The 27,826-nt window shown below is 34.2% G+C and overlaps 4 protein-coding genes across 6 annotated transcripts; 2 read left to right on the top strand and 2 right to left on the bottom strand.

Moving 5' to 3' along the window:
- The first annotated feature begins 670 nt into the window (after positions 1–670).
- LOC129874922 (aquaporin NIP1-1-like) lies at positions 671–3,176 on the top strand. The gene is made up of 5 exons (XM_055950313.1): positions 671–964; positions 1,069–1,290; positions 2,156–2,353; positions 2,635–2,696; positions 2,830–3,176. The coding sequence occupies exons 1-5, from the start codon at positions 797–799 to the stop codon at positions 3,053–3,055; spliced, it is 876 nt and encodes a 291-aa protein (XP_055806288.1). The 5' UTR covers positions 671–796; the 3' UTR covers positions 3,056–3,176.
- Positions 3,168–5,981, top strand: LOC129872623 (aquaporin NIP1-1-like). Its single transcript, XM_055947561.1, has 4 exons — positions 3,168–3,198; positions 4,658–4,869; positions 4,989–5,330; positions 5,880–5,981. Exons 1-4 carry the CDS (start codon positions 3,168–3,170, stop codon positions 5,979–5,981), a joined length of 687 nt encoding a protein of 228 aa, XP_055803536.1.
- Positions 5,982–6,327: 346 nt separating this feature from the next.
- LOC129874754 (seipin-2) lies at positions 6,328–9,294 on the bottom strand. The gene is made up of 2 exons (XM_055950104.1): positions 7,897–9,294; positions 6,328–7,016 (listed from the first exon to the last, which is right to left on the bottom strand). Exons 1-2 carry the CDS (start codon positions 9,094–9,096, stop codon positions 6,531–6,533), a joined length of 1,686 nt encoding a protein of 561 aa, XP_055806079.1. The 5' UTR covers positions 9,097–9,294; the 3' UTR covers positions 6,328–6,530.
- A 521-nt stretch (positions 9,295–9,815) lies between these two features.
- LOC129872829 (histidinol dehydrogenase, chloroplastic) lies at positions 9,816–19,975 on the bottom strand. Of its 3 annotated transcripts, none has more exons than XM_055947739.1 (15): positions 19,867–19,975; positions 19,482–19,600; positions 19,150–19,271; positions 18,991–19,043; positions 18,019–18,091; positions 17,772–17,873; positions 17,558–17,659; positions 17,396–17,467; positions 17,261–17,323; positions 17,087–17,128; positions 13,818–13,877; positions 13,566–13,676; positions 13,131–13,301; positions 12,846–12,936; positions 9,816–10,518 (listed from the first exon to the last, which is right to left on the bottom strand). In XM_055947739.1, the coding sequence occupies exons 2-15, from the start codon at positions 19,591–19,593 to the stop codon at positions 10,235–10,237; spliced, it is 1,458 nt and encodes a 485-aa protein (XP_055803714.1). In that variant the 5' UTR covers positions 19,594–19,600; positions 19,867–19,975; the 3' UTR covers positions 9,816–10,234. The 3 variants fall into 3 exon arrangements, with proteins under 3 accessions (XP_055803714.1, XP_055803715.1, XP_055803717.1); XM_055947740.1 differs by having other exon boundaries at positions 19,482–19,593; XM_055947742.1 differs by lacking the exon at positions 19,482–19,600 and having other exon boundaries at positions 19,867–19,974.
- Between the last annotated feature and the right edge of the window lie 7,851 nt (positions 19,976–27,826).

The following is a 27,826-nucleotide window of genomic DNA, read 5'->3' as shown; positions in this document are numbered from 1 at the left end:
TGGGTTGTTGGATCAGCCTTCAATGCCTTACATTTGATCATTTTAATAAATATAGTACGACACTTCCAATAGTATTAGCCTAATTTTTCTAATAATAATAAATGTTTATGTAACTTCTTAATATTACAAAATCAAATTATATCCACTAATATCATTAATGCAGTTTTATTTGTTGTCACGAGTCACTTTCCATGTTTTGCAAGGTTACCATTACACATTCACTTTTAATTTTAATTTATGTGATACATTTTAATTTATAATATTTAAGAACAAAAATTATAACCTAAGATCAATTATAATTATTTAGTTAAAAATATAATAAACATTTTGAAATAGATTTTTAAAAAATGCATCAAGACAATATAAAAAGAAGAGAGAAATTATGTTTCAATTTATTTGTTTTACTTTTTTAAAAATTTATTTAAAATATAATATTTCTTTTCTTTTCTGAAAATTCTTTAATTTTAATTTTTTCCATATGATATATTTAAAATTATAAAAATCAAAAGAAAAACCGACATTTTTAAATTTTATGCAAGTTAAATCAGACAATCAACTTGAACAGGAGGGGGTAATAAACCTGAGATAAATCTCTCAAGTCAAAGGTAGCATTGATCTCTCCGAAAAGAAAATGAAAATAAAAATAAATAGGCCCCATTCCCCTTCTCTCTTTGTTTCCATATATATCTATATTCTTTGTGCTCATCTCTGTAATTGTATTTATAAATTAGAGAATTTCTGTTTGCTTACTTCTTCCTATAAACAATAAGTTCATCGCCCCTGTTTTTGTTGAACTATGGGTGATCAGCAGATAGGTGGTGGTGGTGGAGGGACTAATGGATCAGTGAGTTTGAATATTAGAGATGATGAGATTAACAATAAAAATTGTGTTAATTCATCATCACATCAAGATTCTTCCTCAACCTCAACCTGCAATTTTGTTACTGTTCCTTTCATCCAAAAGGTGAGTTGTACATATTTGATGAATTTTTAAATTAAAAAAAAATAATTAGGTCGGTGGAACTCGTCGCTCTGATACTCTTAACTCCGCTCAATATTAATGTGCAGATAATAGCGGAGACATTAGGGACGTACTTCTTGATATTTGCGGGGTGTGGATCAGTAGCGGTGAATGCAGACAAAGGAATGGTGACTTTTCCGGGGATATCCATAGTGTGGGGGCTGGTGGTGATGGTCATGGTTTACTCTGTTGGACACATTTCTGGTGCTCATTTCAACCCTGCTGTTACTATTGCCTTTGCCTCTAACAAAAGGTTCCCTTGGAAACAGGTACACCTATCTTCAATTCTCATAAATTTTCCTATAAATTGATCCTAACTCAACTCAAAAAGCTAGATCACGATGGAAGGATGGTCCTCCAATCAATGTAAGACTGTACAACCCACTCTAACAAGTTAATTGGTCTTGATACCTTTGAGCAATATCGACGGTAATCATTTTCTTACTTTTAGGGTTCTCAAATTTCTACTCAATTATAAGGGAGACAATGTCAACACCATGTTTGTATCAACATCACAAAGTACAAATCTCTAAATGATTCGTCACAATCAAGGGCGGAGTTAGAGAGGCAGGGGTTACGCAGTACCCACTTTGTCAGAAAATCACATTTTATATGAAAGTTCAAAAATTTAAGTCTTACACCCTTTGGTTAAAAACTGCTTTTATCACTAGTCACAATGTTTGCAATATATAAATACTCCCTCCGGCCATTTTTACTTATTCATTATTAATTTTACGCACAATTCTTAAAAAATTATAAATAGAAGAATAATTTTATCATAACACTCTTTGAATATAATATCTTAAAAAATATAATAAAAAAATGAATATTAATTATACTAAGTTAAAATTATATAGGAAATTATTTTTCATATGAGAAAATGTAGGTTTGTACGGATTATGAATTTTCTTTTTTTCTCATTAATTGAAATACCTACACACTGACTCTACAGATTTCTAATAAGGAAATAATGATCTGTATGACTTTTTCCCGAGTCTTTTTCTTGTAAAACTTTCCAACTTTTATTATACTAATCTTGTTAGTTTTGATTAGTTGAGAACACTAAAGATATTTCACTGTTTTTTTTTCTTTTTTCTAACCTATAGTAATGAGGTTTTTTATTTTTCTTCATAGGTACCAGCTTACGTGGCAGCTCAAGTGATTGGATCAACGTTAGCAAGTGGGACCCTACGATTAATATTTAATGGGAAACATGATCACTTTGTTGGAACCTCACCCACTGGATCAGACATTCAATCTCTTGTTCTCGAATTTATAATCACATTTTATCTTATGTTTGTCATTTCTGGTGTCGCAACTGATAATAGAGCTGTAACTACTCTTTCTTAATCTCTTTTTTTTTTAAATTAGTATATTATTTAAACCTAATTAAAAATAATAATTTCGTTCTTTCTTTTTTCTGCATGCAATTATTAATGTAGTATATCAATCGACTATATATCGTACGCTAAGGGTAGTCAATAATCATGATTAAATTAGTAAGAAGATTGTGACTTTGTTAATTTAATTATACGTGGACTGTTCTGAATCATCATTATTTCATGATTGATTTTGTTTTGTTTTGTGGTGGTTAATTAAAATATTATTTGCAGATTGGAGAACTTGCTGGTCTTGCTGTGGGGGCAACCGTGTTGCTTAATGTGATGTTTGCTGGGTAATTACGTAATTTCATTATTACTCTTTGATTATTTTTAAAGTTATATAATAAATGATAGAATACGTTATCTAATATATACTATATGATGAAATATCTCAATGAATTATGATGTTATTGTTGTTTGTTACAGACCTATATCAGGGGCATCAATGAACCCAGCAAGGAGTTTGGGGCCAGCAATAGTGTCAAGCCATTACAGAGGTCTATGGGTTTACATGTTAGGCCCAACAGCTGGGGCCATAGCAGGTGCTTGGGTCTACAACATCATCAGATTTACTGATAAGCCTTTACGTGAGATTACTAAAAGTGGATCTTTTCTCAAATCCAAATCCCTACTACGTAACCCCTCCAATTAGAACTACTTTTTTTTTTCTTTTGAGAAATAGATAAAAAGAAAGAAAAATCTGTTGCAAATTAGTCTTGTTTAACTTTTGTACACGAAAAAACAAGTAAAATAATCTAATGAATATGTCGACAGTGGAGTACTTTACAGTGGATTGTTTAAGGATTATTTTGAATTTGTGTCCTACTAAACTATCGAGATTTTTTCATTCTCAATTATCGGCTCAACTCAAAATATCTAGTTAAAGATGGAAAGATCTTATTCAATCCACAACATTATATTCCGTTGTTCTTCACCATTCCCATTACTTTTGTAGTAATGCACGCACTATTATTTGATTTTTTTAAGTTGGGGAAAACTTTTTGTCTCGTTTATTAACACTAGCAAGTTTCCACCTAAAATTGTTTTCCAATTTCCTTACACTTTTTGGAATATGTTGGAGAAATCCCAATGCAAATATTTCCTTTTGTGATAAGAATGGATTGAACATCTTAGCTCCTTGACTGCTGATTTGTGTATATGGATGTTTTAGGCAACAAGTCTATTTCATTGTTATATTTTTTGGTTGAACTTAAATAGTATTTTGATGCTCTTACCACTTCCATTCTAATTATACATTAAAATTTGTAGATAATAGCACGTACCAAAATAAATAATTCTCGTTTCAAACATAATCAAATACATAGTCTATGGTACATCCAAAAAAAAGATCTCGTCTAATTAGAATTCACGGTGTGTTTTGCGAAGGAAAATATTTTCTTAGTAAGCAGAAAATATTGTGTGAAGAGCATTTATATATAATCTAAACAAACATTGTGAGGGTGAAAGATGGGAGTCTGGGATTTATAAGGGGTGGGAGCGGGGCACATTTTCTAAATAATATGTCTGTGTACCGAACACACCCTTGTTAGAATTTACACTTTGGGAAAGATGTAATATCGGAGAAAAACCCTAACTTTTAGATTGTAGCACCGAAAACTATGTGCAATAGAATGTTCAATGCATTTCACCAAGATGTTTTCTCAATGATCTTTTCTCATCTTGAAGTTGATCTCTTGTCATTTGTCGATCCACCCCAATCAACATTACTATAGATTTCAACTCTCCCATCGTGAACAATTAAAATGAGCTTGATTGACATCTTTTGTGCTTTGAGTATACATTGCAATTTAGTGAAACTTAATGGCACAAGTCACTTTACCATAAGAATTAACCCAAACAATAGAATTATTGTCATTAAGAGAACAAAGTATTGGATTCTGTTTGAGCATTTGAACGCGCGCAATATTTTCCATAAACCCTTCGGATTTTCCTAAGTTTTGTTTATTACAGAGAATTGAAACATATTGGTCATTTTCCATTTCACAAACTACGGTTCTTGTGTTATACTTACATTAGCAAAAGGGTAAAAGGATGTGTTTCCAAAAGGGCACTAAAAAACTTTGAAGTCAATTCATGTTTCCAAATTTCCACCACCTTATGAACTGCCACCCAGCCCACCCCACCTTAAAGAAACAAATATGAATTCCTCCTATCTCCACATTCAAAGGGGAATTAAGTAAAATCATATTCTTATCGGAGCCAGTTAATGAATAATCTTCTGTTATCAATGCAGTTAGTGCAGAGCTTCTAGGCACCTACTTATCGATGTTTGCTGGTTTTGCTGCCATGGTGGTGAACAAGAACATGAGCCTTCTAGGAATAACAGTTTTGTGGGGTTTGGATATGATGGCTATGATCTACACTGTTGGACCTGTTTCTTGTGCCCATTTTAACCCTGCTGTCACCGTTGCTTTTGCTTTATGGAAGAGGATAGCATGGAGACATGTAAGTTTCTCCATTCTCAGTTACCCAAAATACAACAAGAATAAGCAAGAAAGGACTAAACATCCAAAAAAGATACTTAAATATGTTTGTCCTCACTTTTGGGGATACTCTATTTTCAGGTGCCAGCATATATATTAGCACAAGTCGTGGGAGCAACTCTAGCAACTGTCACTACGAGATTAATGTTCAAGGAAGAGCAACTTCAGTCTCTGAGAACAATACCAGCTGGCTCAGATTTGCAGTCTCTTGGATTAGAATTCTTGATCACTTTCAACCTCATGTTTGCTGTTACAGGCACCGCAGTGGATAATCGAGCTGTTAGTGATCACTGCTTGTTTAAATGTAAAGGTCCTAGGGCAGAATTTGACTTATTCTATCCTTCTCTCTGTTTAATGATGCAGGTTGGAGAACTCACTGGACATGTTATTGGAGCTGTAGTCACAATTAACTCTATTTTCTGGGTATGCTAAATAGATATCTTCTGGTTTTCCACTTACTTTGGACCCATTTCAGAATGCATTTCTAAAGCTAAGCGTTTAAAACTACGTGTTTTCCTAAAATAGCTTCAGAAAATAAACATGAGCAACTCAAAGTAGAAGAATACTTCAGAGTTCAGACTATCATCAGCAATTGGAAGTTAAAACTAAGCGAAAAGCTACAAGAATGAGAACTTGGGGATGAACCTACATAATAAAATGACTTTCACAAATAAAACGAGTACAGGACCAACACACATAATTGAGTCGGGAGTAAAAGTTTCTAGTGGTGTTATTTAGAGTTTTAATTTCTTCATTCTACACATTGGGATAGTGTGATGAACAGGCCTATTTCAGGGGCATCAATGAACTCCGCGAGAAGTTTGGGACCAGTAATTCTATCAAATTGTTACAAGAAACAATGGATATACATTTTGGGTCCTACAGCAGGAGCTATAGCTGGTATCTGGTTTACAATGCCATAAAGTCTGTTAAGACCTATAATGAAACCACTGTGTTTTTTCCCTTTCTCAGAAGATTAGCCCGAAACAAAATATAAACGACAGATACTACTGTCCCGGTCTGATTAATCAACCACTTCTCAGGTCCAAGTTAACTCTTTCAGCAGTAGATTAGCCAAAAAAATATATAATACAAAAACCAATGGTCTGGTCCTCTTATGCAATTCTTTAGAATTGATAGAAGCATTTGGCAGCTACCATATGTTATAATTTATATGTTAGATTTTAAAAGTATCTACTGTTTAGCTAATCTTTAGATTATATCCTTCCATTGAGGCTCTCCATGAATCATTTTGAGGTTTTACCATAAGAAAATACTATCACAAGCACACTAACAGAAGTAGTCCCATAACCACATTAAATTTCTCAGAACTCTGTCCATATAGGAAATGACTATATCGGCAGTATTTCTAAATGATGCTTTACAGAGGAAACTTTTAGGAAACACAAAGTATCCGACATTTGTAAAATTCAGGACACAATGATATACTAGTCAATGAAACTGGAAGTTCTTGAGAGGGTGTACATATTCAGAGAAAAAATAAAAACCATTCACTATGCATACATGTTAAAATAAGTTACACTTGGGGAAAAAGATTACCTGTTATGTACAAACAAAAAAGAAATGGCAGCATGATTCAAGAGATCAAACCATAAGGTTTTACTACCGTCCAATAGGTGGATTGTTCTGTGACCCAGTACGACTGTTTGGATCACGCCTCAATCTTGATCTCGGAATGATAAGAGGTTTGCAGCAAAGAAGAGCGAGAAGGAATTCCATTGTAAACAACATCATGCTAACCCACACAAACAATGTTGTCTTCCAATACCATAGCATTCTTTTCGTAAAAGGAAGTTCAGACTCCAGTGTTAAAGAGGCAGCATATATTTCGGGAATTCCACCTCCAGGATGGAATTCAGCTCGTTGCTCAATGATAACCCTCAAGCATGCAGTTGGAATGAAACCTTCAGAGAAGCCCCTTAAGTCTACCTTCAACTTTTGGGATTCTGATGTATATCCAGTGACAAGAGGGGCAGCTTTAAGGAAAGTAGAAAAAAGGCGTATAGGATTGCTTTTGAATTGCAACATACAGGGTCGCCTGGAGCTAGATAGCACTTTACCATTAGAAGTGAGGAAATCCACCCTCACCTTCAGATGTAAGAAACAAAAAAGTTACTAAATCATTCAGGTAAGACCGAACATGTAGAAATGCATCACAGACCAACAAATCATTCAATTCAAGTAACGAGAATTACTATGGGTCGACAATGTAAATCTCAACTTTGCTTTCCTAAAATAGGTTGTAGGCTTGAAGTTCTACGAGGAGGGAATCAATGAAATTAATCATGCCAAGTTCTTCAATACATAAACGAAACGGACAAGATGAAACTGGAATTAGAGGAGCAGACATGTTAACTTGGTAAATAGACGCTGGACAGGAGAAAGAAACTAATGTCAAATATTCAAATCACTGTGAGACATTTTATTCTTAACTATCTCCCTTCCCCACCTCCCCGGATCCCCCTTCCTTTTTTATATGCAGCTTTTTAAAAAGTATATCAATTAAAAAATTCACTAGCTTAGAAACCTATCACATGTCATACACAAACCAGATACAGAGTCAGCAAACAGATATCTAAAGCTTATTCAAACTCCAACTTCCTATTTGTATGCATTAATTAAACTAATCTGGAAGATAGCAGTTTATAATCATTTTGCAATAGAAAACCATGTCTAGACTATATCCTCCATCTGAATATACAACAGAACTCCATCCTCGCAGAAAGCACCAAACATAACAAATATGGACAACATGTAGACAGTCAAGCGACTTCATAGCTGTTGGGACTACTTTTTACGCATAAACTAAAGCAATAACTTCACAATTTATTTTTAAAAAACTACTTCCCAACCAGGTCAATGAACCCATGTTGATGGACTCTTAACAAGAAGTTCCAATTATCACTATTCTGTATATAGCAGGAAAAAATCCATCAAGTATCAACCACAAACGTCCTTGGGCTCATACCTGAAAAATGCCCAAGTTTCTGTTGTAATCTGATTCAGGCAACATTAGTGAAACAGTAACCTGCAGCTTATGATTAGGTGGGATAACTCGCACCCCATCAACCATTCCAACCTCCACTTGACTATCTACACCACAGGTCACACCTGGACTTTTTATTATCGGCACATATGCAACTGGCTTCTTTGCTGTATAATCAAAATTCAAAGGCTCGTTCATCCTGATTGGCTCTTCCACCATAATTCTCATCAAGATGCCGCCCATTATAAAAGCTGATACCAACAATCCAACCAACACAAAACACACATACACAGACCACAAACATCCCCATCCAAATTGAAGCCCCAACCTCCACACTGAACTCTGCTCCTTCAACCATCCAGATACAAATTTCAACATCTTCTCAAACACAAACCCAAAACTGCTCATAAACCTGTGTATTACATATCGTTTCACACGCCTCATTATTTGAAATGGATCCATCACAAACATATACGAGCTATAAATTAGCCATACAGGAAATGTAAACAGCTTTATTATTAAACTCACAATAGTTATCAACATATTCACTTGAAATCCAACAGATTTTATCACTAAATTCGCTAAATCCAACAAAACATTCGAACTTGAATCATCACTTTCTCTCAAATGCGAATTAACTTCTTCTGAATTATTGATTCCGTCATTGTTCACATCCGTAATTACAGAATCCTCTTTCAGCAGTGAAGAATCATCATTCGAAGTACCTATTATTACACTATTTGCATTCATACCTATCGAAATCTCCTTATTTTCTTCATCACCTCTACCTTTTTGACTTTTTGTGCTCAAATCAAGCTGCATTGAGTTCGAATTTTCTATATTATTCAAACTTCCGTTCTTATCCTGATCGTATGCCATCAATTTCCTTGAGAACCTTAACTTTCGCTCTCTCGAATTCGAATAACTCCCGGAACTTATAGAAGGTCGAAATTTAGCAGACTCGTTACCAGAATCATTGTAAGAAAAAGGTCGCCGGTGCCGGAGAGAAGACGAAGTAAAATCGTCATTTTCCGGGGATTGATTGGGGTTTACGTCATCCTCCGATACGCCAGTTTCGGCGTCGGAAAATATGACGCTGCAATCGTCGAAGGGGAATTCCTCCGCCGCATCGTCGAATAGGTCTTCGTCATTGGCTTGCTTATTTGGCTGTGTATCTTCCATAACAAGCGAAATTCAACAATTGTGGACTCTTACGTATTTTGGAGTGTGAAGGGTTTGATGATGAAGATCAGAAAATTAAAGGGAAATTGATGCGCTTGCAAATAAATTTTAAAAAAATAAAAAATTCTGTGGCACACAGGTTGTACATTTAGCTACAATGTTTGTACATTTTTCATCGGCTTGGAATTTACGCTGAGTTCTAACACTTTCTCGGCGTAAATCTTGTGGTACCCTCCAAATGAATATAGCACCATTCATCTTCGGTTGGATCGGATGGGTTTAAAAATAAGCCGCCAAACAGCTTTGCTTTGTGTGGTTGTTCTTGACGAGATGTATTTCTTGATTTTGAGTTGTACAATGCATTTACGTTGCCAAAAAAAAGAAAGATGTTACTTTAACTATATAATTCACTTGGAAAAATGAAGATATTTCTTTAATTTTATATAAGATAAATCATTGACTAGTGGTAACTCAACTTTCAATTATTAATATCAATTCACTAATAAAAGGTGATGTGTACCATAATTAGTATATCCATATTACATATTAGGAAAATATGTACATAAAATACCTACTTTTATAAAAATCATGGATTCACAAGCACCATAATTAGGGCATAAATCAACTCGACTATCAATCAGTTGAATCGTTGTCTAACGTGCATAACTAACCATTGAAAGATTGTCTATAGAATACACTTGGTACCTTAATTGGGATATAAATTCAAATTAGCTCTTCATTATGTGTAGCTTAAGCAACCTCTTGTCACCACAACTACACATACAATCCAAAATATTACACGTTTGCTCCAATACAACTTTTGTTATAAAGCATGGCGAAAGACCAATTAAAATACAACCCTCAAACTCAGTACTACTAGATTTGATGAAATCATCTTTTCAGATATCTGGTTTGAATTTATTTCTAACAAATACAGCAGAAGAACTCGCTCATCCATGGCACCATTACTGTTTTTTCTTCCAAGTGTGTGTTTGATTCAACACTTGGAAGGACAAAAATCAGAGTGCAGGTAACATAGAGCTTCAACACTCCTCAACAAAACTATAAACGACCTCGGATTTGCATGAAGGGTTGGAATTGCTCAATATTTATTCTTTCATGCATACAAATAGAGGGATCATCTTGAGTGCGATACTTGCCTCGCTTCTATGTCCTGCAGTCTAAGGGTTACAGCCCTCTTGTGGGCATCCAGACCCTCAACTTCAGCCATTTTCTCTACGTAAGGGCCAAGATTCCTCAGCCCTTCTTCTGTCAAAGACTGCACAGTGATGTACTTCAAGAAAGAGTCCAAAGAGACCCCACCATACATCCGTGCATATCCATAAGTTGGAAGAACATGGTTAGTTCCACTTGCATAATCTCCTACACTCTCAGGTGTCCACTGTCCCATAAATACAGAACCTGCAAGTATTCAGTGTTGATTATTTATATGTTAGATTTACCAAAGGGAAACATGATTAATTAGTAGTAAATTGCTAATTGATGGTAAAATATGAACCTCCAAGGCTCCAACCCAACTTTCCTGGTATCTATACGAACACTGAAGACATCAGAATTAGCACATGAACATGAACATTTTTGAGTTGTATTCTAAAGAGCCTAAGTTTGTGGTTAGATCGACTCTATTGTACGGGGTGGAGTGTTGGCCAATCAAGAAACTTCATGTTCAGAAGATGAAAGTCGCGGAAATGTGAATGCTGCGGTGGATGTGTGGGCACACTAGGATGGATAGAATTAGGAATGAAGATATCCGAGACAAGGTGGGAGTGGCATCGGTGGAGGACAAGATGCGGGAAGCGAGACTGAGATGGTTTGGGCATGTGAAGAGGAGAGACACAGATGCTCCAGTGCGGAGGTGCGAGAGGTTGGCTATGGACGGTTTCAGGAGGGGCAAAGGGAGGCCGAAGAAGTATTGGGAAGAGGTGATTAGACATGATATGACACAGTTGCAGCTCACCGAGGACATGACCTTAGATAGGAGGCTATGGAGGACTCAGACTAAGATAGTGGGCTAGGTGGCCTATCTTTTCTCCATAGTAGTCGTAGTCGCGCTCATTTGTTTATTAACATATGATTTTTGCATGGGATTACTGCTTATATTAGTTGGCCCAGTTTACTTTGGGTATCCTATTTTATCTATAGTAGTTAATGCTCCTTTATCCCCGATCTTTCCTACCCTGACTTTATCGCTCTCATTATTCATATTTTTATATTGTTTGATATATGCCTGGCTCTACTGACCTATGCTTTGTTTTCCTTGTTTCTCCTCCCTTGTTCTTCTCTCTTAAGCCGAGGGTCTTTCGGAAACAGCCGCCCTACCTTTTAAGGTGGGGGTTAGGTCTGCGTACACCCTACCCTCCCCAGACCCCACATGGTGGGACTATACTGGGTTTGTTGTTGTTGTTGTTATTCTAAAGAGCCCAAGTTGGGACAAGCATTAGACAGCTCCCACCAATCGGACAAACCAGACTGACAAAAAAGTCTAGGAAAAAGCATCCATCACCACTGATCAACGCAAGTAGTTGGTGCTTGGCATTGTGTCAATTTCGTACGTGGAATAAACAAAATTACAGAAACAGACACACACATAAACACAGATTGAAAGGACAGTAATTCAATATTCATCATACCATCTTCTAGTTTCTGCAGTTTTTCTTCTTCCCTTTTCTTCTTCGGAGGAAGTTCTGAAATTTCTCTTAATAATGTTTGAGATTGTTCGCCAGTTGTGACCATAATGAACATACAGCTGATTTTATAGTAAATGAATTTGCTTAAATTTTACTAAGTTTCACAATTTAACTTGAGGAAGTAGCATCATCCAATTTCTCAATAGTTGTAACATCAATCAGTCTGTTTGAAAAAACAGGCTCCCTCCATAATTTATAATTTCAGTTGATTGTGAGCCATATAAAAAGGCCTTCTTCCTAATGTAGATAGGTTATTAGTGTGCAGACTACTTATTATTTATACCCTATAGTTGTTGAGTGCAGGGAGTACTTTCATTTTGCCTCATCTGTAATACTGTAATGTAAATCCAGATTTCTTTAAGCCCGGAACTCCGAAATAGAAAAATATGGCATGTCAACTACCGAAGTGAAATATTAGACCTTATCCTAGGAACCCAAGCTGACTGACCACTATGTGGGAAAAAGAAGAAGAGGCTAGGCAACTACCCCATGCACGAATATCTTCTAAGAAAAAAGGAGACACGGAATAATTTAAGAACAATGCAAACACTTCACAGGATCACTAGTGAAGAAAACTAATCCGGTTCACCAATGGCCAGCCACCATGAACCTTCTATTTGTCATCAGTTCAAAGGAATACGGAAAAAAAAACTATCAATCTCATACAGTTCAATACAGTCTTAAACCACTAAAGTTAACCAGCTGGATGATGAGACAAGGGGGAAAATAGAAAATGAAACAAAAATCTCGGGTAAAGAAAAAAGGCTGTTAAATCATATGGAGAAGTTTTATTCAATGGAGGATCACAAAAGGCAGGACGGAGACTCACACAAAGGAATTTAAAAAGATAGGAAGAATAAAAATGAACATATTACCCACTACATATCTCGCCTTAACGTTGCAAAAACCAAGAGAAGATTGTGGATCATATTTCAGATACACAAAAACATCAGCAGCCCCAATAGCCAAAACGTACAAACAGAAGAGTGGATATGCCAAATGGAAAATGAAAAACTTAGCAAACGCATGGATCTAAAGTACCTGCATTCTCAATTAAACTTTCCCACTTCTCAGCTTCATTCACATTGATTATAAGATGCTCAGGTGCATACATGTTTGAGAAGGAAATTGCCTGGAAAAGATTTTGATTTAAGTTTAAGAGAAAAGACTGTAGCTGACAAAGAAATTTATAAGGAATATTGCATTACATAAATGATGTAATCAATTTTTAAAAATATGTTCAGGCAGAATTATTTAATGACAGCAAGTATACATCCAACTCTATGCAAATTTCTGCCAACCAAGATCAACGAATCACAAACATACCTCAAGCATATCCCGTGCTAACACAGTGAAGCTGTGGCTTAGTGCCTGAAGTGCAAATTCTCCCCTTGGAAGCGCTTGACACTGCTTCCTAATTTCCTCTTGAATGGCATTTAGATCAACACCATCCCCAGCAATAACCAGTACGACTTGGCTATCTGGCCCATGCTCCGCCTGAAAAAATGCATAAGAGGTGATAAGAATAAATAGAGGTTGCCCATTGCGCCGTCTTTGCCTCAATGATAGCTAGGAATTGATGGAAGTTTCAGTTTAATCTGTATTAACAGTTGATCTTCTTCACTATGAAAAGCTTAAATCTTCTCTTATTTTGCTCTCAGAAGAGACATAAGCTGTCCCAATGTGAAATAAGAGCACTTGATTAAGACACTGAAAGTATGAATGGAAACTTGATCAAGCAGTGAAAAATGGAGTTAATACCTGTGAAAGTAAATCTGCTGCCACGTGGACAGGACTGGAATGCTTGTCAGCTATAACAAGGACTTCAGAAGGCCCAGCAGGCATGTCAATAGAAACCATCGCTTCGCTGTTCTGTTGAGAGAGAATACTACTTAGCAAAAGACAATTTAAAGTGAGGACATTAGTCTTTCAGCTGCATATTTATTTCAAGTGACATTTATCTACATTGCAAATATCCCTAACCTAAGATTGTCTCTTACTTGAAACCAATACCTGCAGAATCATTTTTGCAGCAGTGACATACTGGTTCCCAGGCCCATATATCTTCTCAACCTGGCATAGATGGCAATGTAATGCTTCCCCTTTAAATATTATCAAAGAAAGAAAGGAAAGTTTGATTGTAAAGTGATCCAAAGGCCAATAAGAAAGGAAACCAACTTCAGTAAGGTATCTACAAAGCAACCACAGGATTCAAGGACATCGAGGCTAGTAGCTCTAGATTTACAGATGTATAAGGAACAAATAGAATGTGTATGTGCTTATACAAGCCATAATTACTTTCCTTTGTAAGAAATATTGTCAATGTTCCACAATAAGGATCAACTGCATACACTGTACACAGGGGCATCTTCCTTGATATATATTCTGAGAAGTGATTGACTGAATGTAACCCTAATAAAATATAAATTTCAGCCAAGTACCAGAAACTTTTTTTAGAAGAAACAAAAGGTAAATTGTCAAATACTCCAAAAACTTATACTGTATTTTATAGGATAAAACTGCTCCTAAACCACTGCAGAAAAAAATCGACAGACTTTCCTGAGCTAATATCAGACTGGACTGCTCGCCTCCCTAACCTAACTTCTTCTATTCTCATTCTCTTGTTCTTTCGACCAAAACCAATGGTACTATCTAGCCTTCTCAGTCCTACTCTTGTTTTATTAAGCCTTAATTCGATTTACTCAACACAAAAAGGGTAATCTTCCATTTCTGTAAATTAACCAAGAAAAACTCCATCTGGATTCTAATCCTAATACTATTATTAAATAATGATAATAATACTCCCTCTGTCCCATTTTATGTGGCACCCTTTCCTTTTTAATCCCCCCAAAAAGAATGTCACCTTACTATAATTAAAAACAATTCAACTTTAAAATTCTCCTTTTATCCTTAATGAAATGATTTACAACCACATAAATGTCTAAGGATTATTCTAGACCACAAGTTTCAAAAATCTTCCTTTTTCTCTTAATATCATGCCAAGTCAAATGGTGCCACATAAAATGGGACGGAGGGAGTAATAATTTTTAAAAAAGGAATATACCAACATAAGATCTTCTATCTCTTTACCACTCTCCTTCTGTCCCTTGTCATGAAGATCTATTAGAAGTAGCTCATGCTCTCATTGTCCAAGCAAAAAAGAAAAGGAGCCCCTGAGCTCTTCACAGTGTCCACAAGAATTGCATAGAAATGCTTGTATTTAGCGGCTATTGAGATGCAGTTCCTCCTCATAGAAGATAATACTTCCCCAAGCATCCAAGTTTTGTAACATATATCCTCTTTACTAAAATCTATAAACAATACCCAGTAAACTTATATCCCTATAAAATAGAAGGCGACTACCACTTAAAAAAAATTATTTCAAAATTCTCATTTTCTTTTTGATGATTCAAGAAAATTCTATGAATATTTTTTTTTAATAATGGTGGTTTTAGGCGTGCACCTCAACTAATTCCACGAAATATTTGTCACCTCCCACCATACTAGGTAACCTTGTCCACCAAGCCTAGGACATATGGGGAGAAAGGGATTTGAACCTGAGACATCATGGTTATCAACCCACTTCATTGATCACTAAGCTACACCCTTAGGTGCAAAATTCTATTAATATTATGTTCACCTACTATCATCTATCATGTTTTCGAACAATCAATATAACAAGGAATCGTCTTTTTATAGCAATCAATAAAACAAGGCATAGTTGCTTTGTTGGCTTTCCCTTAAGATTGGTTCCTTTAGCAATATCTATTCAGCACATTCTTATTTACAACACACGTGCTTTAATTCCTGTTACTGCCTAGAAATCAGTGTCCCTCTTTCAAGCAATAGCATTTCCTACAATAACAATAACTGCAGGGACATCATGTTTTAAAGGAAATATGGACTAATGAAAGGGATGCATAGTTTCTTTTCCATCGGCCCTTGTCCAATTATTAAAGCTTATATTATTTCATGAATAAAACAAATATGCCTCAATCGTAAACTAATTAGGATCATCTCAATGAATGTTTACTATTTCCTATGGGAAGGTAATAGTGAAACTCATACATTCTCTCTAGTCAAATGGTTGGCCTAGAGTCACTCAAGCCAAGTCCAAAGGGGGTCGAGGCATCAGGAATCTCAAATTTCACAACCAAAGTATGCTAATGAAAAGGTTATGGAGGTATGGTCAACCAGGAGAAGGATACTGGAAAGATGTCATTGATGCCAAGTATGGCTCTTTGAATCATTGGTGCACTAGACCAAGTACATAGACAACAACATATGGAGCCCCTCCTTCAGAAGGAACCTACAGGATTGGGAAATCAATGACCCGATTGCTCTACTTGCAACCTTGGCAGATTTCAACATTAATGAGCATCAAGAAGATAGAATCATTTGGAGTACATCTAAAGCGGGAAATACTCAGTCAAGGAAGGTTATGATCTAATGTGTTTACAAGGTGGAATTCTGGAGGACTGGAATAGGAAGCATGTTTGGAGGACCAGACTACCACTCAAAGTTGCATGCCTAGCCTGGACAGCTCTCAGTAATGCATGCTTGACACAAGATGATTTTAGCAGAAGGAAACTTAATCTAGTAAACAGATGCTATTTATGCAAACAGAAATCTTGGGAGTGTTGGCCATCTGTCTTTGCACTGCCCATCACAGATGATATTTGGAACTTTTTCTTCTCTCTATATAGCCTCCCCTGGAGTATGCCCAAGTCAATCAAGGAGCCCTACATCAGCTGGATTTTTGGAGAGTTGACAAAGGCATCAAGAAAGTCTGGAGGATGATCTCAGCAGTCATTCTTTGGGTTACATGGAATGAAAGGAATCGCAGATGCTTTGATGGAATATCAACTTCTACCCACTCTCTGAAGACTAAATGGTTAGTTAATTTGTTCAGTTGAAATTTTCTTTCACCTGTTAATAGCAGTGACATGTTTCTGGACTTTGTTCACTCCTTAGTTCTAGCTTAGATTACTTGTACCAGTGCTGAAATGTTTTTTTCCCTTCTGTACTGGAGCCAACTGGTTACACCTTTTGTAATTTGGGGCCCATGCAATGATAATCTCTTACTTTATCAAAAAAGAACACTTCAGAAATTTAATGTGTGTGTCTACAGTCTACTCAAGCCAAAATTTATTGCTTGCATGTACTCGTGTTAATTACATTATTCTGTGTCTCATGCTTAAACTCAGCAAAGCAATAGAAATATACTAGTGCTTGTATGATTCAATATGCCAGGCTTCAATTCTTTAAGGTGAAAGTTGTACCTTTGGGCATGATTCAGTGCCCCAGGCCATTGCAGAAATTGCCTGTAAGAAAGTTACAATAAATGGCCCAGTTAGTAAAAGATTTGAGTTCCAAAAAGTAAGAAATTAATTGAAATGAATCAGGGGCAACATCGGTTGATGAATGCGAGATCAAGGAAGAGTATCATCATATACCTGAGCGCCCCCAGCTTTAAGGATGTGGGTCACACCTGCTTTCTTGGCACAATAAAGCACTTCCTACAAAAAAGGTGTCCAAATAAATGACCATTGATAAAGTTATACTAACAAAGTGAGATGGCAAACAAATACCTTGCAAATGCTGCCATCCCGAGAAGGTGGAGTTGCAAGTACAACTGTTTTACATCCAGCAATTTGTGCTGGCTGGCCAAAGGGAAAAATTGATGATTTTGTACTCAGGGAATTAGAGTTGAAAGAAATGATTAATAAGAGCAGAAAATTGAATCACCATACAACTGAAAGCATCAGAGCTGTAGAAGGTAAAACAGCAGTTCCACCGGGAACATAAAGCCCTACAGAGGCAATACTCCTAGCCACACGTTTACATCTGACGCCCTGACAAAGCAGGAAATACAGAAGTTAAAGGATAAGTAAGAATGTCAACACAATGTTTCTACATAAGGCCACACAACTGAGATCAATCCTGTACAATATCCACAAAACTTACATGCATGTTCTCCACAACTTTCTCAACAGGCTTTTGAGCAGCATGAAAGGCATATATGTTGTCATATGCCACATCAAATGCTTCTTGAACAGATGAATCAAGCTGAGTCAAATAAAGAAGCAATTAGATTGAAAATTAGAAAAGCTGAAGTCAATTGTCTTTTAAGAAAAATTATTTAGAAAATGTCATACTCTCTTTAATCCCCATTGCTGTCATTAAAAAAAAAGATGTGTATTCAAATACATACCTCGGGATCTGGAAGCTCATTGACATCTTCAACTATCTTGTCCAGTACAACTTTGTCAAACCGTGATGTGTAACTGCACATTACAGATATCATAACAAAGTAACATCAATACAACAAGACAGATTACATATAGGGGCAAATTTTAGTTTCACATGGAACTATTAACTCCTAAAATTGCTAAGTGATGGACAAGGAGCAAAAACATGAAGATTTTTGTACGTTCTATGGCAAGTTAATCTAAACTTCGGGATATTCTGAAGGTTTGAAATTACTTCGTCCATCAAACTAAAAAAATGTCAACTAAAGTACATAAGAACCAATTACAGAAAGAGTAAAAACACGCTCCAAAGATATTTGTTATCAGCTTTAATTAATGAAAGAAAGTATAACTAAGAAGTTGACACAATATCCAGTGTTTCCAAAGGGAACTAAAAATGAAGAGAGAGAGAGGGGGAGGGAGAGTCTGATATGGCATTATAGAATCATTAATCTTTTATATTTTATGTTTAGGCTAACAGTTGCAAAGCCACAAAGGCCATCCAGTTGGATCTTCTACATGGAACCTTGTCATTTTTTTGCACTTCTCATTTTTAAGAACACTGTACCAGAGATTGAAATGTGGAGCATGATAAACCTCATCTTTATGTCACTTACTAATATTATCATTTTGGTCCATGCAATATGAATGAGGACACACAACATAATTTTCTACAACATAATATGTAAGGAGAGATTTCCATTACATCATTCATTAATATTACACAAATTGTTTATATATGGTTTAATAGTCCAGGACCTCCACATGGAGCATATCTTTGGCATTTTCTATGGATCAACAACACATGTTCTGCATTCTTTTTCCTTAAATCATTAAAGGTAAACTCATGTTCTGCATCCTTATGGAAAGCGAAGAGGAAAATAAGGGGATTTGACATAGCAGATATAGGGTAACATTTTGAAACAAGCACTAACTCTTTAACTGCAGCATCACCTCTATTACGAACATCATCAACAATGGGTTGAACCTGATACAATTCATTCAACATTCAAAACAAGTCTACTAGATTGAACTGTACAATAAGTTAAAGGGGAAAAAATAAGAAATCAGTTCAAGAAGCACTGTTAACTCACTGTGCTGAAAATGGAAGAGAAATCAATGCGAGGACGAGCTTTGAGGCTGTCAACCTCAGAAGTTGTAAGCTCTGATAACTTATACGACTTCATTGAGCACCTAATTGACTTACGAATTAACCCTGTTAATAACCATCAAAAACAACATGACACATTAACCCAACAGTAAATCTCTAGGAAGACACATTTAATTTGAAGTATAGAACTTTGCAATGGTTATCACCAATAAGAACAACTAAAAGCTACTACTGTAATTAAAAGTTTTGCAAAAACTGTCATGCATAAAATGCAAAATAACATTCTGCAAAAGAAGGAACTTGTGAAAGTAATACCTGCAGGCAGATAAGAATATTTCCGATAAAATACAGTATTGCGTGTATGAATTGCCCGAAGATTACTAGCCAAGCTACAGGAACTACTCAATGATAGAATTTTGCAGTCCATCTATATTCTGACAACAAACCAAAATTAGACTCTACTCTCTAATATGTGATAAAATTTCAAATTTGTTCTAGAGCTTTATGTTTTTTATTTTTTTTCTGAGAAAAGAAACGATTAGAAAACTTTAAAAATCGGAAACTGAAAGGAGGATTAATTGGTATATTTCTCACAGTAGCTATAATCCATAACAAATAGGTTGAAGCAGACACAAAATAAGCATTTGGAGAAGAAATTAGAAATTATCCCTAATGAGGAGCAGAGAGTACTTAAACCTACAAGTAGACGTCTTCGCCGGAGAAAGAGGATGAGTTAAGCAGATCGTCGCCGGCAGTGTCACAGCAGAGTGAGTTGTGTACTTTGTGGTAGTGGTTCAATTGACTATTGGGAAGAACTAACCCAAAAATTGCGGGCCGAAATTAATTTGGGAAGAAATGACTTGGGCTTGTAATTTGGAGACTAATGGCCCAATCTATTTAATGGGTTACAAACCAAATTCCCCTCCAACTTTGAAAAATAATTATTCTTCATTTCTCTCTCAATTTTAAATATCAATTTTATCTTCTAAATTTTACCTTTTAAATATCATGATTTCTTTCTATGCCTATGGAACATATTGAATTTTATTTTCTTGAGTTAAAAAAATTGAAAACATCTCTCGAAAATTTAACTTAATAACTTTTAACTTTAAGAAATATAGTAATAGATGACCTACTTCTTATTTTTTGAAACACCAATGATTTAATTTGTTATAAAAAAAACTTTCTTTAATTTTGAAGACATCTATTCTACCTTCTTTCTTCTTCTTCATCTACTTATGATTTTTTTTTAGTCTTGCTTCTTCTTCTACATTTGTTGCAGAATCGTTTTGAGCAAATTATATATTTCAAGACTCGAAACATCGAGAGATTTCATATTTAAAATTATTTAAAAATAAATTTAAGTTGATCGAGATTGAATTATTAGTGTATACTTCATTTATAACAAGTGTATACCTCATATATAGTTAATTATATTTAGTTTATTTAGTTTATCATAATGTATAATTAATATATAACTGTAAAACTTTCATACCTTAATTCTAGAAAACAAAGAGAGCAGATGAAATAATAGAAGCCTCAACACTCATAGTAAACTCCAAATATCTTTCAATTATTTTATTAAAATTTGATTTATTAAAACATATGTTGCTTGTAGAGAGAGCTAGAAGGAAACAAAGTCAATAATGGGATGTGTTGATTAGTACTGCAATATATTTTATATTAGAAACGACAGCACTCCAATAGTGCATGCATATAAATCTTACTATAAAATATACTCTATTATGAGTCCTACCAAACTTTTCTTAGTCAACTTTTATCACTGTTTTCATATTTAACTGGTTTTTTTGACTAAGCATTTATTATTTTTATAAAAAGTTTCCAACTATAAATGTTTGATCATTTTGTTTTCTTCGAATATTCCTCTTACTAATAAAGGTATTTTAAAATAAAAAAAAAAAAAAATCTAATAAAGGTATTTTTACGTATTCATTCTGGATATGATAGTTCATTTATTTTTTTTAATTGATAAAATAATTTTATTTTTATTTTTTTAAGTATAAATCTTTCATATGTACATAATAAAATAAAATTTTAGAATATATGAATAGTGAAGTAAATGAAATAATTAGAGGTTATATTTTGAAATGATAATCTACTAAGAAGACAAAGAGATATTAGTTATTGACAACTTGAATGTATAATATTAATAGACATCAAATACATTAATTATTATGCATTAGTTTTTTTTTGTAAAAATAAATATGAATAACAAAAGTAAGGGAGGAAATTAAATAAAACAAAAAAAAAGAATAAATGATTTGGCTGCATAAGAGATGTGTTACATGGCTACAAAAATCACAACTAAATAATATATAGACATAAATTTTTATAGTTATATAGTTAAGACATACAAAAAACAATATATACTATTACATTCATAATGTAATAAAAAGGAAAAAAATAACATTATAAATACATTTCAACCAAGAAAAGAATAGTTACAAAAATAATTTTTTACATACGTAAAAGAATAAACGATGATACTATAGAGTAAATTATTTCATCTTTAATTTTCTTTGCGAGAAAAATAAATATAAAACTGGTCCTCATAATTCTTTTAGTTGAAATGAGATAATTATATAAATTATGCTTCATAAGAAAAATAGAATCGTTGAGAACTAAAAAAAATTGTGTTGTCAATAGGTAGAGTTATATTACTATTACAAGCCAAGGTAGAATAATCTCTAGCAAAAATATTTTTTAATTATGCTTCAAAAAGTTTTCTTTTAGGTCTACTTTGCAAGTAGATCCACGTTCCTCTCCCTAAAGTTATATCAAAGTCCTTGTCATATGCTACTACTTAAAGATTTTTTTAAAATGTACAACAACAACAACCCAGTGAAATCCCACATTGTGGGGTCTGGGGAGGGTAGAGTGTACGCAGACCTGACTCCTACCAATGTAGGACGGCTGTTTCCGAAAGACCCTCGGCTCAATAAAAGCATAGAAAAAGGTCAGACAAGAATATTAAAGTAAATAAGTAGATAAGTAGATGACGAAAACGGTCCAAACAATAGTATAATCAAAGCACAAAAAACAGTAGATATTATTATTGGATAATAACATAAATACCATAAATAACATACATCAGAGTAAAAGAAATCATAGTGCGTTAATACGCCTACGAATAAGGGAGAATAAAACCACTATGTACTAGCCTTCTACCCTAATGTGTGTCCTCCACACCCTCCTATCTAGGGTCATGTCCTCGATAAATCGTAAATGCGCCATGTCCTGTCTGATCACCTCTCCCCAATATTTCTTCGGCCTACCCCTACCTCTTCTGAAACCATCCATGGCCAGCCTCTCACATCTCCGCACTGGTGCATCTGGGACTCTCCTCTTCACATGTCCAAACCATCTCAGTCGCGTTTCCCGCATCTTGTCCTCCACCGAGGCCACTCCTACCTTTTCTCGAATAGCCTCATTTCTAAACTTGTCACTCCTGGTATGCCCACACATCCATCTCAACATTCTCATCTCGGCAACCTTCATCTTTTGCACGTGGGAGACCTTAACTGGCCAACACTCCGCCCCATATAACATAGCTGGTCTAACGACCACTTTGTAGAACTTGCCCTTAAGTTGTGGTGGCACCTTCTTGTCACATAACACACCGGAGGCGAGCCTCCATTTCATCCATCCTGCCCCAATACGGTGTGTGACATCCTCGTCGATCTCTCCGTTGTCTTGTATGATAGAACCAAGGTACTTAAAACTACTTCTCTTTTGGATGGCTTGGTCCCCGAGCCTAACTTCCGCGCCAACCTCTTGAGGTGTCTCACTGAACTTGCACTCTAGGTACTCTGTCTTGGTCCTACTCAGCTTAAACCCCTTAGACTCCAAGGTGCGTCTCCAATCTTCCAGCTTAGCGTTAACTCCACTACGAGTCTCATCAATGAGGACTATGTCGTCCGCAAAAAGCATACACCATGGCACCTCACCTTGAATTTGTCGCGTCAATCCATCCATCACCAAGGCAAATAGGAACGGGCTAAGAGCTGATCCTTGATGCAACCCCATCATAACTGGGAAGTGTTCTGAGTCCCCTCCTACTGTCCTTACCCTGGTTTTGGCACCCTCGTACATGTCCTTGATCACCCTTATGTACGCTACAGGTACACCTTTAGCCTCCAAACATCTCCATAGTATCTCTCGTGAGACTTTATCGTAAGCCTTTACCAAGTCGATGAACACCATATGCAAATCTTTCTTCCTCTCCCTATATTGCTCCATTAGTCTCCTCATAAGGTGGATGGCTTCTGTAGTTGAGCGTCCCGGCATAAATCCGAACTGGTTCTCTAAAATAGACACGCCTCTCCTCACCCTCATCTCCACCACTCTTTCCCACACTTTCATAGTATGGCTTAGAAACTTAATACCTCTATAGTTGTCACAGCTCTGGCTATCCCCTTTATTTTTGTAAAGCGGGATCATGATGCTCGATCTCCATTCTACGGGCATCATTGCCCTCGTAAAGATGACATTAAATAACCTAGTCAGCCATTCCAAACCTACCAAGCCCGCACTCTTCCAAAATTCTTCAGGGATCTCATCAGGTCCGGTCGCTCTTCCCCAGCGCATCCTACGAACAGCATCCTTAACCTCATCGACCGTAATACTCCTACAACCCCCAAAATCGTGACTCCTTCCTGTATGTTCCAAATCTCCCAACACAATTTTTCTGTCCCCTTTGTCATTCAAAAGTTTATGGAAGTATGACTGCCATCTTTGTTTGATAAGGGTCTCCTCTACCAATACTTTTCCGTTTTCGTCTTTAATGCACTTCACTTATTGAATGATACTAACACAAAACACAAGAGAAATATATACAATTGTTAATATGATATTGCACTATGTATGATATTTATAATATTTCTATTCCAATTATACCAATTCAAAAATAATTATATCAAAAAGAGGAAAAAAATTAAACTATACAATACATCTGCAAAATAAAAATAAAAATCGAGTGTACTAACAATTCAAAATCATAATATCTTGAAATCAAACAAATATCATAATCGCTACACTTTATAATTATTAAATTAGTGTTCGACGAAAATTGACTTTTCAACTAACCACACAAAAATAATGCATTAAAATTATTACCGCTATCAAAATTACCTTAGTATGATTGTCGTGAAGAATTTCTTGATCATATATATATATACTTGCTTGGAGGAGGATACCAAATATGTAAAAATATATATTATAAAATTAAGAAAGCACAACTAAACATAAAAATGAAAAGAAAGACTTAAGAATTAAATATTTTTTGTGTTCACATACTTCTTTCCTGTTACATGTTATAATTCACAAGCCAAAGTGATAGAGAAGAGAAAGACTAACTTTGACCGGGAGTCTTCATGAAACAAAATATGAGTTTATATAGGCATAATAGAGGAATATCACGAGGTATTACAAATTAAAGTTTAGGGGTTATGAATATGAAAATTATGGGAGTTATGAATATAATTAAGAAGAGAAATTGAAGAGATATGAGTTAAGAAGAATTTCTTGATTTATGATTATGAAATTGATCAAGAGTCCATTAGTTAATGAATCATGACAAATTTTTAATTTCTCTAAATTAAAATTAAAATTGAATTATAGAAAAAGAAAGTATAAAAAAGGAAGGAAAAAAATGTCCCTCCAAAAGATATTTATTTTCTTGAAGAATCAATGTTATGACTTGTGATCCTAAACAAATTTCAATTTTTCTGCTGAAAATATCAAGGATGCATCAAAAGTGAAATTTTATTAATAAATTTATATTAAATTTTGAATTAATTGTTAAATTCATGTTATATTGACCAAGTCAAATTATTGGTTAATAAAATTGGATCAATGTTTAAATTAAAGTTATATAACTTAAATAAAGTCCAAACTATATTTGGGTCAGTCTGTTAAATTGACAAGACGAGCTCAACTCATGCTCTTCAAGCTCAAGGTCCTCTAGCTCACGCCTATATAAAGGGGTTCACAAGACCAGAAAGACATAGACAAAGGAAGAACATGAAGAAATACATAAAAAAAAAAAAAACTTTACTTTTCAGTGGTGGTCTACAAATCTTTTGCATACAAAAAAATCTTCATCTCTAAGTTGTGAGCTGCAAATTTTCATACATGTACGGTTGTGATCAAAGTTTGGCTCCGCATTCGTAGTAAAGTTGCAACAAGTATTTCGTCGATTTAGGAATAAAGCAAAGCTCTTGAATTGTTGATCGTGAGGAAAAGAATCAGAGAATTACGTCTTTTTCATTAAATTTTATTAAAATTATAACCTTCGCACAAATTATTAAAATATAAATATAATTTTTTATCCCTATTTTCCTTTCTTGATTGTTATTTTTTTTTAGTAACTAAACTTAGTCACTTACACACGTAAGACAACTTTCAAACATTTCAATATTTTTCCAACTATGGAAATATCACCAAGTGTTGTTGCCATGATTTAACCAGGTGACAGAGATGTGTCATTAACCATATAAAAGTTTATTATAGTAAAGTGGTGAATTGTTTCACATAGTTCTCACTCCACTACAACGAAGATCGAACTATGACTTTTGTACTTTGGATAACACCAATATGAGCACTGAGCACCCAAAAAGTCTCAAAACTTGAATTGATTGTCATTTACTCACCTCAAATATTTACGTATGTATTTATTTATTTAATATATATTTTTACTTAATTAAATTTTTTAAATTATGATACATTAAATTGATATAATTTAAATAAATATTTACCTTATATTTATCCGGTCATGTAATTTACATATTTTAGCTGTCACATTATTATCATGTTACTTGAAAGCTTTATTTTAATTTGCTATTACTTTTTGAAAGATAAATATTGTTTCATCCAATTTTGTTTTGTCTTAACCAATATAATGAGAGATTATTGTTTTTGTATTATTATTTTTTTGGACATCCTGAACGTTAGAAACTTTGAAAACATGATCATTAACTATGAAGTTAACCAACTAAAAAAATTACTTAGGACCCTTGTAAGTTAATGTAAAATTCTTTAAATTTTATGACTACATTATTTAATTTAAATAGGTTGTCGATCGACAGACAAAAGAGAAACAATATGGACTAATTTCATAACTTTATCGAATAATTAAGAGATAAGTGTCAAAAACACACCTGAACAATTTTATTTTTTTGAGTTTCATACCTAAACTATTGAAAGTGTTAGTTTCATACCTAAACTATCACTTATTAGTTTGAGAAACATACATCTCTCTTTTATTGCACTCTTATTATGGTGTGTGTAATACACTCTCTCTTTGAGGGAAAATATTCATATTAAATAAATATGAAGTAGAAGAACCAAGATTCCAAATGAACAAATTCAAACTTGAAAAGGATCTTCCTTATTCTTGAAGAATGAGGGGCAAAGGGATTCATTTTAAAAAATAGTCACATCACACTCCATAAGGATAAAACATTTAACCTTAAAAATACTAAATAAATTATTAGTTAAAATTAAAGATTAAAATATTACTATCTCTCGCCCCCAAAAAATTATAAAATAAAATATAAAAATATTTTTCTTACCTCACTCCACCACTTTCTCTCACCATACCCCCACCCCAGCCCACCCCACCCCAGCCCACCCCGACTTTTTTAGTTTTATTATTAATTTTTAAATTTCTTTTAGATTTTTTTTTAAAAAAAATCTTACTTCATCCCCCGCCCATTCAAATAATAATTTAAATGTTTTTATTTTTACTTTTTAAGAAAAAAATCTACCCCGCCCCAGCTAATCCTCCGCTTTCAATTTTTTTTCTTGTCTTATGTTATATATATATATATATATATATAATTTTAGAAAAGTATTTTTTTTACTTCCCACAAGACTTTTCTTAAAATAAAATTTTTATTTCTGTTATATTCGGTACGCAAGTAGGAAAAAATATTTTCCTAAAAATATATGTACATATATAACACAAAATAAGATATATATATATATATATATAGCGGAGGGTTAGATGGAGTCGGTATAATTTTTTTTTTTGAAAAATAAAAATAATAATTTTTTTAGGAAGGAGTGGGGATGGGTGAAGTATGAATTTTTTTAAAATATTTTATAAAAGAATTTTAAAAAAATTTAAAAATAAAAGGACGGAGATTGTGAGTGGAGTGCGTGACCAAAATATTTTAAAGTTTATTTTTTTAATATTTTTTTTTAAAAAAGTAATTTCTTTATTAAAAAAATATTTTTTTTGGAGATATAAATACTTTAGTCTTTAACTTTTAACTAATATTATTAATTTATTTATTTATTATCAAAGTGAAATATTTTGTCCATATGGAATACAATATGGTCAGGTTTTTTCAAAAAATAGAGTGAGTAGAGAGAGTTTTCTACACATATCACTGATGTGTGTTTCTTAAACTAGTGATAGTTTAGATATAAAATTCAACCTTTCAATAATTTAGATATGAAACTCAAAAAAAATATGATAATTTAAATGTGCTTTTACACTTATCTCAATAATTAATGTTGCATATAACTTTTCTTCATGGTGGAAATTTGACCGGGCACATGTGTTGATTAGCTTAAATAGTAATATATTTTTCCACATTAAGGATATTATATACTAAGAAATAATATTATATACG

This window comes from Solanum dulcamara, chromosome 11, assembly GCF_947179165.1.
Source record: "Solanum dulcamara chromosome 11, daSolDulc1.2, whole genome shotgun sequence".
NCBI lineage: Eukaryota > Viridiplantae > Streptophyta > Magnoliopsida > Solanales > Solanaceae > Solanum > Solanum dulcamara.
Note: the sequence above shows the minus strand (reverse complement) of the source record. Positions and strands in the feature narration are given on the sequence as shown.